Consider the following 14,751-nt stretch of genomic DNA (forward strand, 5'->3'; position numbering starts at 1 on the left):
AGGTGATGAATTCTATGGACTTTGGTCATGCCCTGGTTTTTCAGCTAGTGCCAAGTCAAGACTTGCACTTATTATAATTGTTACTTGTTGTTTTCACAACATGTTAGTATTGTCATTGTGAGCATGCTGACATTAGTGTTGGATGGATTGTGATGAAATGTTCAGATATTCACGTTCCCCTCAGTACTTTTATCAACTTTTATCTTTTTATCTAGCGCCATCATCAGTCCATAAATTCAATTTGTTTAATATTAAGGAAATATTCAACAATTAAAAAGCATATTTTTAGGACAATTGTTCATGAGTATCTCTCTCTCTCTATGTATGTGTGTGTGTGTGTGTGTGTGTGTGTGTGTGTATATATATATATATATATATATATATATATATATATATATATATATATATATATTTTTTTTTTTTTTTTATTTTTTTTTTTTTCAGGAAACACTTAACGTTCACAGCGGCTTGCTGGAGGAGTTTGCTGTAAGACTCATTAAAGAGCATTTTTTATAGTTATGGTACTTGTTAACTTCTTTGTAAAAAATAATTATTATAACAGATATTCGTGGTGTAATTTTTAACTGAAGAAGTAACATATATGGATGTTAAGGGGGTAGGCATGGGTAATGCAGGGGTGGGGAGGGAATGCCATGAAAAAAAGTCACTTATTGTTACCTCACTTGGATGTTTGAGCTTCACTGTGCAGAATGATGTACAGCTGCATGTGTGATGAGTTCTTTGTAGCATTAGTACGGCCTCTAGTGAGCAGGGTCTGAGGCAGGTGCAGCTTGTGTTTGTTCTGATTTGTGAGCCCAACCTTGTCTGGCATGGGTGATAAGCATGCTTTGGTGGTACATGCTTTCATGGTTATTCAGACCCTTTCTTTTGGCCTGTGGTGAGCAGGGTCTGAGGCAGGTGTGGATCAAAGTGGGTCCAATTATGTGTAAGCTGAACCTGATTAGGGATGGGTGGTAAGCGTACATGGTTGGATGTTTTTTCAGACTCCCACTTGCCTGGCATGGTGTCTAGTGGAGATGTGAGGACACTGTCTTTGAATGTATCCCTTGACTTAATCTTCAGCACACATCCATATGTGAACGTTTTAATGCATTCCCTGACTGGATGTTGATGAGCTCTTTGTAGCTGTAATATGGCCTCTGGTGAGCAAGGTCTGAGGTGGGCGCAGCTTGTGTTTGGTCTGATTTGTGAGCGCAACCTTATCTGGGATGGGTTGGAAGCTTACATGCTTTGATGGTTGTTCAGACCCTTTCTTTCAGCCTGTGGTGAGCAGGGTCTGAGGCGGATGTGGATCAAATTGGGACCAATTATGTGTAAGCTGAACCTGATCAGGGATGAGTGGTAAATGTAAATTGTTGGATGTCTTTTTAGACTCCCATTTGGCTGGCAGGGTGTCTGGTGGAGATGTGAGGACACTGTCTTTGAATGTATCCCTTGACTTAATCTTGAGCACACGTCCATATTTGGACCAAGTCTTGTTCATATGTGGAGATGATTCTGCTTGAGGAGAGCTTTGTTTAATGTCAGTGCAACCTCTAGTGAGCGGGATCTGAGGTGGATATGGTATGGATTGAGTCTGACTATATGTGAGCTGCATTGTATCTGAGATGGGTTGGAAGTGTGTGCGCCATGAAGTGTGTTCAGATCCTTGCTTGACCGCATTAGCAGATTGATGCATGTATGGTGAGCTGTTTGTAGTGTTAGCACAGTCTGTGGTTAGTGTCGTTTTTGCTGGACATGTCTTTTCAGACTCCCGCTGGCCTGGCATGGTGTCTGGAGGAGATGTGAGGACCACTTTCTTTGAATGTATCCCTTGACTGAATCTTGAGCAAACATCCACAGTTGGACCGAGTCTTGTTCATATGTGGAGATGATTCTGCTTGAGGAAAGTTTTGTTTAATGTCAGTGTGATTACTAGTGTGCGGTATCTGAGGCGGATGTGGAATAAATGGGGACTGATTATGTGTAAGCTGAACCTTATCAGGAATGGGTGGTAGATGTAGATGGTTGGATGTCTTTTCAGAATCACATTTGGCTGGCAGGGTGTCTGGTGGAGATGTGAGGACACTGTCTTTAAATGTATCCCTCGACTTAATCTTCAGCACACGTCCATATGTGGACTTTTTAATGCATTCCCCGACTGGATGTTGATGAGCTCTTTGTAGCAGTAGTATGGCCTTTGGTGAGCAGGGTCTAAGGTGGGTGCAGCTTGTGTTCGGTCTGATTTGTGAGTGCAACCTCATCTTGGATGAGTTTGAAGGTTACATGCTTTGATGGTTTTTCAGACCCTTTCTTTAGGCCTGTGGTGAGCAGGGTCTGAGGCGGGTGTGGATCAAATGGGGACTGATTATGTGTAAGCTGGACCTGATCAGGGATGAGTGGTAAATGTGAATTGTTGGATGTCTTTTTAGACTCCCGTTTGGCTGGCAGGGTGTCTGGAGGAGGTGTGAGGACACTGTCTTTGGATGTATCCCTTGACTTAATCTTGAGCACACGTCCATATTTGGACCGAGTCTTGTTCATATGTGGAGATGATTCTGCTTGAGGAGAGCTTTGTTTAATGTCAGTGCGACCACTAGTGCGTGGTATCTGAGGCGGATGTGGAACAAATTGGGACTGATTATGTGTAAGCTGAACCTTATCAAGAATGGGTGGGAAACGTACATGGTTGGATGTCTTTTTAGACTCCCGCTTGGCTGGCAGGGTGTCTGGTGGAGATGTGAGGACACTGTCTTTGAATGTATCCTTTGACTTAATCTTGAGCACACGTCCATATTTAGAGCTTTGTTTAATGTCAGTGCGACCACTAGTGCGTGGTATCTGAGGCGGATGTGGATCAAATGGGGACTGATTATGTGTAAGCTGAACCTTATCAAGAATGGGTGGGAAACGTACATGGTTGGATGTCTTTTTAGACTCCTGCTTGGCTGGCAGGGTGTCTGGTGGAGATGTGAGGACACTGTCTTTGAATGTATCCCTTGACTTAATCTTGAGCACACGCCCATATTTAGAGCTTTGTTTAATGTCAGTGCGACCACTAGTGCGTGGTATCTGAGGCGGATGTGGATCAAATGGGGACTGATTATGTGTAAGCTGAACCTTATCAAGAATGGGTGGGAAACGTACATGGTTGGATGTCTTTTTAGACTCCTGCTTGGCTGGCAGGGTGTCTGGTGGAGATGTGAGGACACTGTCTTTGAATGTATCCCTTGACTTAATCTTGAGCACACGTCCATATTTAGAGCTTTGTTTAATGTCAGTGCGACCACTAGTGCGTGGTATCTGAGGCGGATGTGGATCAAATGGGGACTGATTATGTGTAAGCTGAACCTTATCAAGAATGGGTGGGAAACGTACATGGTTGGATGTCTTTTTAGACTCCTGCTTGGCTGGCAGGGTGTCTGGTGGAGATGTGAGGACACTGTCTTTGAATGTATCCTTTGACTTAATCTTGAGCACACGTCCATATTTGGACCGAGTGTTGTTCATATGTGGAGATGATTCTGCTTGAGGAGAGCTTTGTTTAATGTCAGTGCGACCTCTAGTGAGCGGGATCTGAGGTGGATATGGTATGGATTGAGTCTGACTATATGTGAGCTGCATTGTATCTGAGATGGGTTGGAAGTGTTCGTGACATGAAGTGTGTTCAGACCCTTTCTTGACTTCTTGTGGTGAGCTGGTTGTAGTGTTAGCACAGTCTGTGGTTAGTGTCGTCTTCACTGGACATGTCTTTTCAGACCTTTTCTTTACCTCATTTGTGGATAGTGGAGTGGGGTCCTCGTCCTCGTCCCTTACTATATCTGAAATTTCCCCGTATTTTTTTCTGGTAAGAGATGAACGAATAGTCATAATCTCTCGCACTTCGTTAGACAATTGCTGCTTTGTTAGTATTGGAATAGGCTTAGGTACTGTGGTTACCTTTTTAATTTTTTCAAAGAGGTCTCTATACTCGTTTGGTGGTCTGGGTAATTCCGATGGAAAGTCAGGGAATGGCATTTGATACTTTCCTCTTGTTGCTGTTCTGGGTTCATCTGCCTCCTCCTGGCTAGTATCCACCTTAAGCCTGAGTTGTATAGCATCCCACTCGTGCTTTCCAAAGGTGCCGATAAGTTCTCCTTTGTTTGTCCATAGACAGACATTGCAATCCAGTGATGCCGTAAGTATCTTTCTGCATTCTGAATCGCACTGAATACTCACCACCCTGTCCTTGTGAGCCTTCCAGTGGCCCAACAGAGGAGGTGGACTCAGTGACACACGCCAGCCTCTTATGACCTCAGATGGCCCTTGAGGGTCTCCCTTTTTTAGAAGTCCAAACCGCTGAATGTCCCACAGATAAATGTTTCCAGTGCTATCCCCAATCAGAAGTATCTTCTCGTTGCCATCAGTCGACATGGTGGTAACAACTGCACTTGTCTCACACACCGCCCTGAATTTTCCTAACAGACCACCCTTGCTAATAATCGACCAGGCATAGATATGGTCATTTTTAGAAGTCAGCAGTGTGGCTGTGTCAGTAGTGGCCGCCCTGGTCTGCAGACATAGAATAATGGGACTGGTAGTCACTTCAGTCCTCCGATTAGTCAGAGCAGTAGATTTTTTACATAGAGATATTGTCCCAGTGCCTCCTTTCTTTTGGTGTCTGCCAGCACGGAGGTTTTTTACACAGCCTTGAGCTTTTCCGTCTGCCATGTGTGTTCGTGGGTTGTTACTGGTATCAAGCCAATAGAAAACCTCCGCAGTTTTAGCATCCCAGACAACTACATTACCATTGCTCGAGGCAGTAAACAGTATGTTTCCGTGTGTGCTCATGGAGGATACATCATTTAAATAATCATGCTCCAAAATTCTGTTGTCAGACTCATCTAAATCCAGGTTAAAAATGACGTTTGACCGCCGTCCAGCCACAAACACCCTATTGTTCATGGAGACAATACCTGTCACCTCCTTTTGCACTTTGACAGGAAGAACGCGAAGCTCTTGTCCATTGTTGAAGTTCCACAGTCTCACTTTCCTATCGTTGGAAACTGTAATTAATCTGCGCTTTGAACCATCAAATGCAATGGCGGTGAACCCCACATGCTGATCTGGAGTGACCTTGAACTGCATGATGGCCTTTCCTGTAAGGATATCCCATACTTTCACCAAACCGTTCTGGCAAATAGAGATGCCTTGCTTGAATATGGAGTGATAAAGAACACTGCACAGGGGCTTGTCATGGGATGTTAACATTTCTATAAAAAGATCTGTTCCTCTTCCAAGAAATGCTCCTATATCTGAGTTAGCCAGGACTAACTCATTGTTGTACATGTTATAGCAAACACTGGAGATTGGGGCCTGTCTCATGCCTTGTACCTGGATGCTTTGCAGGCACACCCAAGTTTCCTCTGACCACAGACGTACATTGTTGTCCACAGATATACTGTAGACTACTTTCTTTGTTGTGTTAACGATTATGTGCCTGATTGGTTTGACGTGTCCCATTACTGTCTTTTTGCAATGTACATTGTCGTGGGGATACCACGCCCGCAGTATGCCATCTGTACCGCCAGTCACCAGAAACTGAACTGAAGGGCAGTATTCAACGCAGGTGAAAAACTCATGGTCTTTATTGCTCTCAAATACCCTTCTATGGATTTTGCCTCGAGGTGTCTTCGGTAAGGTAGTGAGTACCATTGTTTTGGATGAATGACCACAGACGGCAAAGGAATCCAGTGATGGAAAGTATTGAATCTGATGGCATATGTCATCAAAGATGGAAAGCTTGATAGATAGAAATCCTTCCCATTTCTTTTTTAACAGGGATGACTCATGAACAGTTGGATACTGGTGCAGAGAGATTTTATCAAATGCATCTTTGTGGAAGAGGATTTTACTCTCTATGTTGTGGATGACAAAAACAGACAAAGAGCCTTTTGTGTCACCGTAGGAAAATACTGCTTTAGTGCCGTCGGACCAGTAGTTCATGGTATTCACTATGCTGTCGTCTTTTATTAAAGCATATTTGGCTTGAAATAACTCAGGGAATGCATTGCAGGTATAGAATACCAGTTCCCTGCAAGAGGTTGCGATAACCAGCTCGTTGAGGTCGCTGATGTACACCATGTCATTAATACATATTTTCTCCCTGTGTGAAAAAGGAAGTTTCTCTTCCATATCATTTAGTTTGATTAGGTGTGACTCCTTAAAGCTGTCAGTCCAAAAGGTGAGGATTCCATCAGAGCTGATTGATAGGTATTGACCATTCTGGTAGGTCCTGACTGACGATATTGACAGCTGAGAATCATCCTCTGGTTGGCTGTCATGAACGTTCTTAAATGGACGGAAAATCACCTTAGTTATTGTTGTATAGTGATCTATGGGAACTATTTTTATTGGTCTGGGAAAGGCATGAATACTCAGATTTATGCTTGCTGTTGCTCTGTTCTTAACCAATAGGAAGTTCAGTAGTTCACTAAGGTCCACAGTTCCATCACAGTTTGTGTCAATCTGCATATGGAGTGTAATGAGGTCTTCTTTATTCACAGTTCCATATAACTGCTCCAGTGCAACACAAAATTCATTCATGTCCAACCCTCCACCTCCGTCAACATCCACTTCTCGAAACAACTTCACAATCGCTGGAATATGTTCATAACCGAACATTTCTTTAATATTTTTAAGTCCACTTTTGGTCTCCATTGTAGTGTTCTCAGGCAGGTCTTCTGCTATTGCTGTATGTGTTTCCATTATTATTTTGATATAACAAATCAACCAATTAGGTAATGTTTTCAATCGATGAAAGTTTTGTTGAACCGAAAGAATTCCTTATACACAGGATTCCACGAAAGATTTGTTTGATATCAGACAGAATTGTCAACTCATTGCACTCCTACAGTCAACTTGACTTGGTGAAGTCAATCAAAAGATCAAAGATGGAATATCAAAGACAAAATCCCAGGATCTAAGCTAAATAAATATGATGTCATAAACTTAAAAGAAATGGCAACACTTTATGATGTCACCACAATAAAGAACCACAAAAGTGACTTGCTACTTTCTCGACCTCATAACTCACTTATGTAAACATGTAATCTTTATTTATTTTTTATTTATTTACCAATTTATTTCTTCTCTTAAGTTCTCATTTCTTTTGGGGGTTTGTTGTTTGGTTTTTTAAATATATGATTCTATTCTTGTGCCTCTTATGTTGTTCTGATCATCCACCTTTTAGAAAAGGGCTGGAGGCCATCAGGACCAAGATATATTTTTTAACAACTTATTAACTGCAGACTTATAAAGTACAGATTTGATGGATTACTACAAGAAGGATTTTATTAAAGATTTATTAACATTTATAATTTGAGTATAATGACTTTGACATTGACTTTATATCATTATGACAGCATATTTACTTGGCTTTGATTCTAGAATCCTGCACCACCCCTCCTGTGTATGAGGACACAACACACACACACACACACACATATATATATATATATATATATATACATATATATATATATACATATATATATACACATATATACACACACACACACACATATATATATATATACATATACATATATACACACACACACACATATACATATATATATATACATATATATATATATATATATATATATATATATATATATATATATATATATATGTATATATATGTATATATATATATATACATATATATACATATATATATATATATATATATATATATATATGTATATATATGTATATATATATATATACATATATATACATATATATATATATATATATATATATATATATATATGTATATATATATATATATATATGTATATATATATATGTGTATATATATATATATATATATATATGTATATATATATATGTGTATATATATATATATATATATATATATGTATATATATATATATATATATATATATATATATATATATATATATATATATATATATATATATATATATATATATATATATATATATATATATATATATATATATATATATATATATGTATATGTATGTATATGTATGTATGTATGTATGTATGTATGTATGTATACTCACCTCCTTAAAGTGTGAACAATAGCTATTCCCTTCCCAGGTCTGTGGATGATGGTAAAATTGAAGCTGCAATATCAAAGAATGCTACAGGAAGTTATTCCTGCCAGCTGCCATCAGTCTGTACATTGACTCTCCTCTGTGCTCATCTGGACTTTTATTTATTTATTACATTATCCATCACATCTGATTCATCTGTATATAATATTTCAAGTACTGTCTGTGTATATGGTTACATATGTATATACTTTGTGTTGTGTAAATTATTCATGTTTCAGTGTACACTTAATTCTAACATTCATGGGCAATTATGCACCTTATTGCCATAGCAATATCCATTTGACTTATATTATGCACCATAATATAGCATATTAATATCATTGAACAGTGTATACTCAGCAAATAGTGTATTATAATTATGGTTATGGTTATATCTCTTTGGGTTTCATAAATAAACACTAAATTAATAAATTAGATGGCATAGAGCTCTTTCTCAATCGGGGCATGGTTGACTTTGCTGTTAGTCAGTGATTTAGATGCATAATTATACAACACGTTATAATTATTTTTTTCAGCGGATATCTTAGTTACAATGAGACTGAGCTAGCAAAAGCACTTTTGTGTTTATATATGTGGTATTTGTTCAGTTTGGGAAATGCTGCAATCTCCAGAAAGCATTAGCTGCAGTTGGCTGGCTTATTCAGCAGGGACTAGAAATCGTCTCTGTTGCTAGGTCGTTACTAAGGGTCGACCTACTTGCTGGAGTAGTTAGCTAGGTTTTATTAAATAGGATTTTACTGACGTGAGTGATTATTTTCCAGGTATTAGTCATAATTACCTGGCTAAAAGAAAGCAAAGGTCCACCACATAACACCCCCCCCCCCCCACACACACACACACACACATGCGCTAATGCTTCATGTGAAAGTAAAATCAGTGATGTAGATCTCCTGAAAGGTAGTGTAAGTGAGAGATGTGAAGCTCAAATGGAAGATGAAGTAAGGCTCTAGATATAAGACTAACTGTTGTATTCGTCTTTTTTTACTCTTAGCTATCAAAGGAAAAAGAGACCGGGAAAGATCACAAACATCCCAGTTTCAGATCTGCCCAGGCAAAAACAGGAGAAGATGAGGGAAAAGTGGAGGCAGTATCAGAGGCAATACAGAGAGAAGAAAAGGGTGCTTGCTGATGTTTTGAACCTTACTCCTCCCTCACTGAATTCAACAGCAAGTGACCAGCTTAATGGCCCTCCAGAGCCCATAGTAAACCTTGCTGATCATGACTATGTGCAGCCAAGTTTTGAGAGACCACAGGCATCATCAACTCCTGTAAGGGCAGTGCAGAAAAGTACCAGCAAAACGTAGAGCAGTGCTGAAGGAAAAGGAAAGGCTAAGGACCTTAAGAGTGAAAGAATGAAGGCAAAAAAGCTGCAACGGAAACTCGAGAAACTCCCAGAGAAGAAAGGACAGAAAGTAAGTGAGGGAAACAAGAAGAGAGACAAAAAGAAAATTGCAGAGGAGAAAAGGGAGAGGGTAGTCAGCTTTCTCTGTAGGGAAGAAAATAGCCGAATGCTGTCGGGTAAAAAAGACACCGTTACAAAAAACAAAATTAAACACCAAAGGAGAGTGCTGCTTCAGTCTCTGAAAAACCTCCACGCCAACTACAATACAACCGCCCTGAAACACCATGCAGTCTCATACAGACAGTTCCTCAGATACTGCCCTTTTTATGTTACTCCAGCAAAAGAGTCCGACCGAAACACCTGTGCCTGCTATGACCACGACAATTTTAAAATGATTATTGACAAGCTCTGTCAGAAAGGCATTTTGTTGACTAACAGCATTTTGGATCTCCTGGAAGCAATTGTTTGTGACCCGGCCAACCAGAAGTGTATGTAGCGTTTGTGTACTAGGTTTTGCTACAATGAAGTGGAGTTCGAGGGCCCACTAGATAATAGCATCGTCACATGGGAGCAGTGGGAGAGGATTGTTGTTACAGAGGACCATCAACACTTAACAGGGACAGAGCTAACATACACACTGAAATGCTGCAAAGCCAAAATCAAGGCTAGCGTTTCCTTTTCAATGACTGAGTAATTCAGCTGATGTTTATTAAATTTCCTTGAAAAAAAAGAAACTGGCTTATCCACTCCTAAGTCATCAGGCTGTAACAGCACGGCCCCTGCACCCACAAAACTTGCATCCACTTCCAGTTTGAATGAAGCCATTTTGAATTGTGGATAAATGACTCGTGTCATGTGACATGTGATGACATCACTCAGAAGACCCCTGAAGACCACCAGAGTTGGAGGTAAGTTCAAAAATGTACTCCTTTTTTACGTTAATATCACCTTTTCCATGTGTTGTACAAAGTGTCACAGATTTCAGCGTCATTTGGTCAAACATTTAAAAAGTGATGATAAAGTTATTGATTTAAAAATTATTGATTTACCCATGAAATTTAAAGTTCATAAGTCAAGGTCATTGTTAGCAATAGGTGGCCATGCAACTGGCTGTACAGAATGAAAATATTGAAATCCGTCATGCGGAAAAACAAAATATGTCATTTGGACAAATGGTTTGACTAAATGACATGTTGTCATCCCAAATGACACAGAGGATTTAACTAAATTATCTGTTTGTTTTTTAATTATTTTAACTATTTGTTAAGTCTGAACAATTGTTCTTAATTACATTTAACATGTAATATGTTTCCGTATGTTGTAAACATTATTTTACATTTTTACAGATGCCTCTTTCCAGTAAAGAGAGGGGTGCACGTTTTCGTGCAAAGAATAGGGCAGATCCTGTTGCTAGAGAGGAGAGACTAGAAAAGAGAAGGGAAAGGTATTACTGTGAAAGTGTATGATGGTAATAATGTCAGTGTATGTCAGTTGTGTCAGTACAGGCAGCAATCTATAAGCCTGATTTATAGTCCTTAACAGAGGCACAACCATAAAGTGCCTTTGTTGACGTGCAATAAGTAAATGAAGGAATAAATAAATAAATAAACTAATGAATTAATATGATATTTATATTATTCATATATTAAATTCATATTATTAATATATAAACATTTATTTCAATTCTTGCAGGTATCGGCAAATGAAGCAAGCTGGGCAATATGATTATCAACCCATCAAACACTTGACCACATCTGCAGCCACAAAAAGAAGAGAACAGTGGAGGCTCAACCAGAGGAAATGTAGGGAAAGACAGCGACAGGCAGAAGCTGTGATGACCCTCACGCCACTATCAGTGGATTTGTTTGCGGAGCCTTTTCAAGTTGACCATCCTGGAACTCACTGAACTGGGTTCAGTGAACTACTGAACTTCCTATTGGTTAAAAACAAAGCAACAGAAAGCATAAATCTGAGTATGCATGCCTTTCCCAAACCAATAAACTCCTCAGCATTCCTCGCCACCTGGAACTCCTCAGCACTCCTCATCACCACAGTCACCGCAACACTCTGCACCACCAGGGCCATTGCAACACTCTGCACCACTAGGGCCGTCACAACACTCTGCACCTGATGAGACAGCATCATCTTGGGAGGGACCATCTTCATCTTCCACCCCTTCACATGGAAGCAAGAAAAATAGCTCCCGCCAGAAATCAGAAAATAGTGTTAGGAAATTGAGAGAAGAAATTGGGCAGTTAAAAAAGGACATTTTGAGAGAAAAAAGAAGAGCTGACAGGTTCCGCAAGAACCTGAAGAATACAAACTTCAAGGCAGCTAGAAAAAAGAAAGTGGAAAAAGTTTTCAGGAAAGGTACACAAAGACGACGCAGTGTGGTCCGATTTCTAACGCGTGATTAAAACAGTCGTCTTTTACTGGGAAAAAAGGACACTGTAACTAAAAGCAAGGTCAAGCAATAGCGTCGTGTGCTGACCAAGTCTCTTAAAGAGCTTCATAAAGAATACAATACAGAGGTAGGAGGAGCACCCATATCATACCGGCATTTTGCCCGCCTTCGTCCATTTTATGTCACAGAGCCTAAGGCTAGTGACCGCAACGCATGTGCCTGTATTGATCATGAAAATGTGAGGTTGATAATAGAGAAACTGCATCAAGGAGGCTTTTTAGGAAGTAAAAGCATTACTGATGCACTCACCCGCATTGTGTGTGACATGAAAAACAAAAAATGTGTGTTTAGGCAGTGTGCAAAGTGCTGCTATTCAGAGATGGAGCCAGCCATTCCAAATGACACTGGGCTGGTTTCATGGCATCAATGGCAGAAGGAGAAAGTCAGCTCAGAAGGGAAAATCTATTCACATTTTGTGAAGAGAGAAGTGACCGGAAAATGGGAAGATCTCCTGAAGAGCTTTAATGAAAAGCTGGAAAGACTGACAAAGCATCATTATACATGGATCCATCAGGTGGAGCAATGTAGGGCTCTCAAGAACAGCCTTCGAAACCATGAGGCTCTAGTCCACATGGACTTTTCTGAGAATTATTCATGCAAGCTGAATGTTGAGGTTCAGTCCTATCATTGGGGGGGGAGTCGAAGACAAGCAACAGTCCACACATGCATGGTCTACACTGCAGAAAGATCAAAAGCTTATGCTACCATTTTCACTTCTCTCAGACATGATGAACGGGCAGTATGGGCACACTTGAAGCCTGTGTTGGATGAAATACAGTCAAATGCACCAATATCTACAGTGCACTTAATGAGTGATGGCCCTCTGACACAATATAGAAATAAGAAAAATTTCTTCTTGATGTCAACCTTGCCTTTCATGCATGGCATTGAGGCTGTCACATGGAACTTCTCAGAGAAGTCCCATGGAAAGGGTGTACCAGATGGTATTGGTGGTTTATTAAAGAGAAAAGCAAATGCATTTGTCCAGCAAGGAGGGGATATTCAGCACCCAGAGGAATTGTTTTCCTTTCTGGAAAAGTCCAATTCTGACAGAGAATACTGGCCAGGAGGAAGCAGGAGAACCAGAAGCAGTGAACTACTGAACTTCCTATTGGTTAAAAACAAAGCAACAGAAAGCATAAATCTGAGTGTTCATGCCTTTCCCAAACCAATAAAAATAGTTCCCACATAAAACTCTACTGGGTAACAGAAGAGGACATTGCTAGGGTGGATGAGGCTGTGCCCACTGCCTTGCCAATAGTCAAAGGCACCTTGGGCATTCACCAAGTGATTACAGACACCCTTGGAAAGATCTCTCACAGAGAGCTGTCCTGTTTTTGCAAGCGTTTTGGAGTTACCTGCGAATGTGAGCCACCCATGGTCTTCGATTTTAACTCTGAGAAAGCATCCTGCACCACCAATCAAGAACAGGAAGACATGGCTGGAAAGATGGTCATTGTGTCTTATGATGACAAGCCTTTCGTGGGGCAGGTACTGAAGATTGTTGATGAAGAAATTGAGGTCTCTTGTATGCAACAGTCTGGGGGGAAGAATTGCTTTGTGTGGCCCCAAATTCCAGATGTGATCTTTTACTTTCAATCAGATGTGAAAGCTGTCATCTCAGAACCAGAGTCATCAACCAGTCGAAGTTCAAGATTGTCAGCTGAGGACTGGAAAAGATTCTTATCTGTCTGAAGAAAACAACAGTGACCAGCCACAGGGGGAGGGCGTTAGAAGACAGATATTTTATGCACACTGTACTGATTTCAGGTTACCATGACAGATTTGTTTTAATCATTGTTCAAGTGATAGATTACAGTTATAGGGGTTAGACAGAGTGTTACGTTTTTTTCTATGACTAAATGAATTCTGAGAATTAGTATTAGAGATTAGAAGTGTTCATAAGGTTTAGATATAAATGTTACTGTGCTGTTTTTAACTGACTGTTATGTTTGGAATCAAACTGTAAATATGTTTTACCAAATAAGAAAGTTAGTGCTCTTTTTAAATTGACTAGTGGTAAAAATCAAATTTTAAATTGGATTTACTTGTTCATATATTGTATAAGACCTCAAACTGACAATGCATTCATTCTTGTATGAAACAAGAAAACTGTTGCAAGACATTTTAATGTCATTAAAAGGTTTACTTTGGAGGCCCTGTGTATCTTTTGCATTATTCAGAAAGAGCCAACTTAACTTATTGGGTATACTATATGTGCCATGGTATTTTGCAGTTGTGCTATGTCATGCGGTAAAACAAAATGTCATATGGTAAAACACTTAATTTTGAAATAAATATACAAAATACTCTATTAAATGAGTTTATGAATGAGCATAATGAAGAAGTGCTAATAAAATATAAAAGTATGCCTGATTTTAAAGCACTTTTGCCTTTCTACTTGAAAAAAAATGTAACAAATATTGACAAATGACATGATGTCGTCTTTAAAGGGCAAAAAATCCAAAATTTGTAATTCTAGTGTTGACATGCTGCAACTGTGTATAACATACTTGTGGATCAATAATTGCATTTTGATTGTTTGTAACAGTGTCATTAACATTAATTGTAATATAATATTGAAAATTAGTTCGTTTTACCAAATGACATTTTTCAGGGGTCTTTACAGATAAATGCATTAAAATGTCATATATCGTAGCCTTTTACAAGGGGCAGTAAAAAAAATGAAAAATACACTTGTGGATTCACACATAAAAAGCTGAAACTAACACATTACTTCAATTTTATTTTTTTGCTATTTTGATATTCTAAAATGTCACTGACCCATACGA

At 39.3% G+C, this 14,751-nt stretch overlaps 2 protein-coding genes across 4 annotated transcripts in view; one reads left to right on the top strand and one right to left on the bottom strand.

Moving 5' to 3' along the window:
* Window positions 1-565: 565 nt before the first annotated feature.
* The window catches only part of LOC121898522 (WD repeat-containing protein on Y chromosome-like), a 55,903-nt gene continuing 41,717 nt past the window's right edge, over window positions 566-14,751 (bottom strand). For 2 of the 3 annotated variants that reach the window (XM_042413681.1, XM_042413680.1), the window contains one exon: window positions 566-3,549. In XM_042413681.1, the coding sequence (XP_042269615.1) occupies window positions 2,215-3,549 (1,335 nt within the window). In that variant the 3' untranslated portion in view covers window positions 566-2,214. The remainder of the gene's footprint in view (window positions 3,550-14,751) is intronic. The other variant, XM_042413684.1, reaches the window with a different exon arrangement.
* LOC121898523 lies at window positions 12,225-14,115 on the top strand. Its single transcript, XM_042413685.1, has 2 exons — window positions 12,225-13,450; window positions 13,563-14,115. The coding sequence occupies exon 1, from the start codon at window positions 12,225-12,227 to the stop codon at window positions 13,149-13,151; it is 927 nt and encodes a 308-aa protein (XP_042269619.1). The 3' UTR covers window positions 13,152-13,450; window positions 13,563-14,115.

Source organism: Thunnus maccoyii, chromosome 6, assembly GCF_910596095.1.
Source record: "Thunnus maccoyii chromosome 6, fThuMac1.1, whole genome shotgun sequence".
NCBI lineage: Eukaryota > Metazoa > Chordata > Actinopteri > Scombriformes > Scombridae > Thunnus > Thunnus maccoyii.

Bases quoted from the DNA above. Each gene is read 5' to 3' on its own strand.
- LOC121898523 (XM_042413685.1), top strand. From the start codon at position 12,225: ATGAAAAACAAAAAATGTGTGTTTAGGCAGTGTGCAAAGTGCTGCTAT.